Source organism: Manis pentadactyla, chromosome 10 (assembly GCF_030020395.1).
Source record: "Manis pentadactyla isolate mManPen7 chromosome 10, mManPen7.hap1, whole genome shotgun sequence".
NCBI classification, from domain to species: Eukaryota; Metazoa; Chordata; class Mammalia; order Pholidota; family Manidae; genus Manis; species Manis pentadactyla.
The window spans coordinates 33,432,486-33,438,980 of NC_080028.1; the positions used below are offsets into that span (position 1 = coordinate 33,432,486).

Genomic DNA, 6,495 nt, shown 5'->3' on the forward strand with positions numbered 1-6,495 from the left:
TTCATTTGGTTACTTTATTCTATAACTTGTATGTTACATATATTCTCTTCTAGGTACCCAGTATTACTTGAAATGGCTCCCAAATAAAGGGCAGAATGTGTCTGGCCTCTAGGAAGGCTCGATCCAGGAATCTGAATGCACCTGGGATCCACTACATTTCTGTTTCCTATTCCTATTCTCTGCGTGTTGACTTACTTTCTCAGGCTGCTTGTTCTCAGTAGGCTGGAATTATGGCCACAGGCTGCTTTGGACTTACGTCTAAACAGACACGTGACTATGGTGTGAAAGGTTCTTCTCTGGCAGCTCCAGTTAAAAAGACTGCTGGAGAAGTGTTCTAACTGACTAGACTTATACCAAATGTAGTCACCCTGAGAGCAATGAGTGTCATCAGGAGAATGGAATTCTGTGAATGGAACACTGAGTCATCTACCCACCTGCAGCCAAGGGGACAGAGTCTCTTACTAGAAAAGTTAGGGAAGATGTGGGGCACAACCACAGATTCAGCTATCACCCATAACAGCTGCAAGTCAGACAGGCTGATGGGATCAGATGCTGTTAGAGCAGGTTTTCTATGGATAAATCTTACAATGATGTGTCTTTCAATGGTTCCTGAAGTGTTGTCTTATATTTTCCTATCTTTTCTGTAGCAAAGAACCACTTTATGTTCAGGAATTAGCAGATAAGTCAGGGGAGTATAAGAATTATGAATGTTTTATTGTCATGTTCACCATCCTTCAAGACTTAGCATCATTAGAAAATATAAAAAAATTATATGCAACATAAGAAAGATAGACGTAACATTTACCTCTTTAGTCCTCGACAATTTTTATACAGCTTTATTTTGTAAAAACAATAGGTTGTTTTGTGAGACCTTCAAGACATACATGAGAATAACACTAAAAATAACCTGAAATTCCTATCATCTGGAGGCACCTGTCATTAACATTTTGGTGAACATCCTTCCACAATCTTCCTTGGCATATATACACGTACATACACATATGAATACCATTTTATGTAATTGTTGAATCAGTCATTTTGGAAAGAAAACCTATTCAACACGAACATTTTATATCACTGTCAAAATGCCTGTCCTCCAAAATAATTGATTTTTTTTTTTTTTGTTAACAGGTAATGTTACAAATATGTTACAGGAAGCAGAAGTACATTATATTTCTCGAAACATCTGTAATTCTGAGAAGAGTTATGGAAACATAATTCCTAGCACTTCCTTTTGTGCAGGTGATGAAGATGGAGTTTTTGATACTTGCAGGGTAAGACCAAGTAATTTTCCTTAGAAATATTTTCTAAAGCCAGATGGGAACCTTAACAGGCCTTTGATCACTTTCTGTGAAGGCATAATTCAAGTCTAAAAGTGCTAAATTCCTTTTTCTCCTTCTTAACTATTCCAACAATCCAAATCCTCTTGTTTTCCTGTTTCCTTAGTTTCTACAGTCATAGCCAACAATAGGCAAAATCTGTCTTGAATCTTTTAATTACCACCTTTATTGAGTTTTATATATATAAATATAAATATATATATGTGTGTGTGTATATATATATATACAGTTCATCCTTTAAAGTATATAACAACTCAATGGAATTGTACCTTGAAAATTATGCTTTTCTAACTTTTGTCTAAGAGAAAGTTCAGAAAGGAGAAATGGGGAAATGGATGGAGGAAAATAAAGTTCAGGAGAGGATGAAGCTTTATAGGGAAATGACAATATTACCCTTTGGTTTTGGTTGTTAATAAAAACTCTGGATTTTATGTAAACCTTCTAAACTTCCTATCCATAATCATGTGTAACTGAAAGGTCCTGATGGCTTCAGAAGAAATAGTTCTCAGTTGGGTTGTTGGGACACAATAGTTTATTTTGTTTGGTTTTAGTTTCAGTGTGGAATTTGAAATTAGAGTATTTGCCTACCTGAAAGTTCAGTTGAATGATAAAAAAAGTAAGGCATCCAGGGATCCAAACAGGATAGTTTCATCTGTGGGGGAATGAGAGAATTTAAAACAAGTTAATGAGAGATGTGCACAGTGGCACTGAGAATATAACCAGTTATTAAGATGTATCACTGAATATTAAAAATAAATTCATGAATACTAAAAATATTAAGTATGCAATTCAATGGGCTTTTAGTATATTTATGGGTAGTATAACCATCACCATAATCCAATTTTAGAATGCTTTTTTCAACTCCAAAAGAAATCTCTACTCATTGTAAGTTACTTCCCATTTTCCTCTCATCCACCTCCAGCCCTAGGAAAACACTAATCTCTGTAGATTCATCTACTAAGGGAAATTTCATGGGAATGGAATCATTCAATATGTGGTCTTTTATTATTGCTTCTTTCACTTATTACTAGATTTTCAAGGTTCATCCACACTGTAGCATGTATTAATACTTTACTAATTTTATTGCTGAATAATATACCATTGAATGGACATGCCACATTTTATTCATCCATTCAGTGGTTGATGAACATGTGAGCTATTTACACTTCAGGGCTATTACAAACAATGTTACCATAAACACTCAAGTATAATTTTTTGTGTGGGCATATGTTTTCATTTCTCTTCAAAATTCCACCTAGAGGTAGAATTGCCAAGTCAATATCAAACATTTTGAAGAACTGCTAAACTATATTCCAAAGTGACTGCGCCATTTTACCTTCTCACCAGCAATGTGTGAGCACTCCGATATCACCATATCCTTGCCAGCATTTGTATTGTCTGTCTTTTAGATTATAGTCACCCTTGCAGGTGTGAAGTGGTATCTCCTTGTGGTTTTAATGTACATCTCTCTGATGACTAATGATGTTAAGCATCTTTGATGTTAAGCTTATTGGCCATTTGTGTATCCGCTTTGGTAAAATGCTTATTTAGATCCTTTGCCCATTTTAAAATTGTTACTTATCTTTTATTTATTGAGTCATTAACATTCTTTACATATTCTGAATACAGGTCCCTTACCAGATATATGGTCAGCAAATATTTTCTCCCCTTCTGTGGACTGTCTTTTCACTTTCCTGATGTTATTATTTGTAGCACAAAACCTTTTTATTTTTATGAAGTCAAATTTATCTATGTTTTTGTTTTGGCTCTTGTGCTTTTGAATCTTTCTTTATTCCTTGTCTTCCCTACTTCTAAATTTACCAGCACTTCACTCCCAAACAGTACCCCATGCTCTGATCTTTTCCTACTCCTTCTGATTTCTGCAACTTAGGGCTTATCTTTCCTGTGTCCTTTACCTTAAAAATCTTGCTGAGTAAAATAGTAAAGAATCTAATTAAATTGAAATGCACTCATTGTCAAAAAATAATTATTCAGTGCCTATCTTATATAGAGAATTTGAAAACACTTTAGGAACACGATCCTTAACCTTTAGATACTGGAAGAGTTATCTCAGTGTCCTTGTTGTTTTGAGAGATTAGTAGTCCTTGATTATGTTTTGGTACATTGACAGCCTTGTATGAACTATGACAGACATTTGTGATTTATAATACTATTGAGAGGCTTAGCCGTATTTATTCCTGCTATCCTGCACCAGCCACTGTCAACACTTAGAAAGATGCCATCTCTTGCAAGATGCCAGTTTACTCCTCTCCATTAGCTAGCAAACCATACACAAACCTAAAAGAATCCTTCTTATATCTTAAAATTATACTTTTCACACATGGCATTAGGCAGAAGTATTCTAATAGTATTCTACTAGAAGTATACTTTTAAATTATATTTCTCCTGAGTAATTATACTAAAAAATGCAAACAATTTGGTTTATAGTATTCTGGTTCAAAACTATTCAGATGGGAAGTTTATCTACCAGCTATATGGTTCTTCTAAATACCGGGCCAGACAAATACCTCCAGTTTGAGTTGGAATAAAATTGAAAATCTATAGATCTCTAAAACTTGAAGATAATATTGAAAGTGTATATTTATGTAAATTATGTTTAATGTGATTGTGATAGATTCATTCCAGATTTGCTGTTGTATAAAGACATCTAGAAGTAACTAAGGCTATTTTGGGACTTTTTAAATAGGGTGATAGTGGTGGACCATTAATGTGCTACTTACCAGACCAGAAACAATTTTTTGTAATGGGAATTACCAGTTACGGATATGGCTGTGGTCGAAAAAATTTTCCTGGTGTCTATTGTGGGCCATCCTTCTATCAAAAGTGGCTGACAGATCATCTCTACCAGGCAAGCAATAAAGGCATATTTAATATAAATATTCTACTGGGACAGATCCTTGCAGCTCTAGGTTCTATTGTATTACTAGCTATTCCATAGAGAAATTCTGAAGAATGTTTACTTTGTATTGCATCCCTTTCCATGTTCTATATAATGAAAATCATTTATTCTTTTGATTAGTAAGCATCCACGTTAGAGTTCCCATGTGGACATTTTTGGAATAAAAGAGTTGTGGCTTACTAGATATGTAATTGTAAATTTGGTACTAAATCACATGCTTCCTTGATGTGCCTCTTTTACTTTGTAATCATAATTTTGAATTTGGAATACCTTCCTAGAGTTTATATATAAAATTAAAAATATACTTTATGTATGTAGTGCCAAATAATAAAGAGTTTATAATTAAAACAAAAGCTACTTTTTATTAATCAGAACTCTTTCCTTTTAAGTTACACTTTATTTTACTCAAAAACACTTGTCTGTATATTATTTTTCAAATTAACATCTTGTTTCTGGTTCTCAAGGGCTATTTGGAGAAATAAGCATTTTCTTATTATTTAAATGTTAATTATAATAGTTTACTTCATATCAGTACTTCCTTTCCTATGCCAAGAGAACTGCAGTGCAGGTACCCCAAAATAATGTACTTTTTTTTTTCAAAATAATGCACTTTTTATTTAGAAATTTATGATGTGTGACATTTTTGCAGCACTTTAACCTGCTTTTGGAACTTTATTTTCTTGAAGCCCATGCTAAAAGTTTGCATTCCTCAGGCCTTCCAGATTAATTGTGAGGAGAGGTGACTGACAAGCAAGGTGGGAAAAGAGGGTCGCCAATCTAGAATAAACTTTACAATGACCAAAGTATAGAATGAGTTATTAATATTATCAAGAAAATGTTGACCAAATTAGTATCTACTACAAATCAACTTTGGAGAACCCATGAAGCTGAGAAATAATTTTCTCATCTTTCTTGTTTATGTTCAACCAGCTAAAACCAAGTGTTTGAGATTGTTGTTCTGCTTTGCTTTAACCTAATTTCAGGTTTTTACTGAAAGAAAGCATAAGTTTTCTATCTATTAACTCCCTTAGGGATCATTAGTAGTTTAACACTCAAAGGGTAAAACACTGCGTTTTACAGATTTGCGAGCAACACTGAGGGAATATTGACTGTTCTTTCTTGAAAGAGACCCTATATTATCCACTGACCGTCTTATAAGGAATTAGTTGGTAATGCTTGTACAGAAATCAACATAATGTATTAGTCTTTTCCTATTTATTCTGAGCATTCAGATTCACCTGATAGCCCTGAATGTTAATACTAAAAAAAACTCTTCTAAAATGTATTCACGCCATTAGAGGGGAAGCTCTTGCATTCCACTTCAAAGGTATGTCCTGATTGCTCTTTAGGTCTGCATTTCTAGTCAGGTAGCTTAGTTCACTTATTCCACTAACCAGAATTCAGTTATACAACATTTCTCTCCACTACCACAGACCGTTAGACTATAGACCTTGCGATTTAAGACCGACTTTCTTTCAAATATCATCCTGTTACTTGGTAACTACTTACCCATAACTTAGTAGTTACTTATCCACTGTGTATATGTACATCTTCTTTACCCATTCATCTATTGATGGACACTTAGGTTGCTTCCACATCTTGGCTATTGTAAATAATGCAGCAATAAACCCAGGGGTGCATTTATCTTTTGGAAACAGGGATTTTGTTTCTTCAGGTAAATTCCTAGAAGTGACATTACTGGGTTGATTGGTATTTCTATTTTTACTTTTTTTCAGGAACAAGAGTTTGGACAATTATTAATACTTACAGTATTGCTGTCAGTATTGACTAATTTGATTATATGAAGTTCTTTTCTTTTTCTGAAGTATCATTGATACACAAATCTTATATTGGTTTCAAGTGTACAACATAGTAGGTCAACAGTTACCCATATTATTAAATCTCACCCCCACTAATGCAGCTCCTGTCTGTCAATATAGGAAGATGTTAAAGAATCATTGGCTATATTCTCCATGCTGTACTACCATCCCTGTGACCAACTAATATTACGATTGAAAATTTTTGTGCCGTTTTATGCCTCTCACCCTCCTCAGAACCCACCCATCCCAATACTCCCCATGGTAACCACAAGTCACTTCTCAGTGTCTATGAGTCTACTGCTATTTTATTCATTTTGTTTTCTTTTGTTTTTATGTTACACAAATAAATGAAATCATATCTTTCTCCACCTGGTTTATTTCACTGAGCATAATACCTTTGAGGTCCATCCATGTT

General features: G+C 34.1%; 1 protein-coding gene across 1 annotated transcript in view; it reads left to right on the forward strand.

Annotated features, from left to right (window-relative positions):
- LOC130679248 (transmembrane protease serine 12-like) overlaps window positions 1-4,355 on the forward strand; it is a 30,295-nt gene extending 25,940 nt beyond the window's left edge. Inside the window, exons 5-6 of the mRNA XM_057487874.1 lie at window positions 1,132-1,274; window positions 4,048-4,355. Coding sequence (XP_057343857.1) covers window positions 1,132-1,274; window positions 4,048-4,299 — 395 coding nt within the window. The 3' untranslated portion in view covers window positions 4,300-4,355. The remainder of the gene's footprint in view (window positions 1-1,131; window positions 1,275-4,047) is intronic.
- Window positions 4,356-6,495: the final 2,140 nt, after the last annotated feature.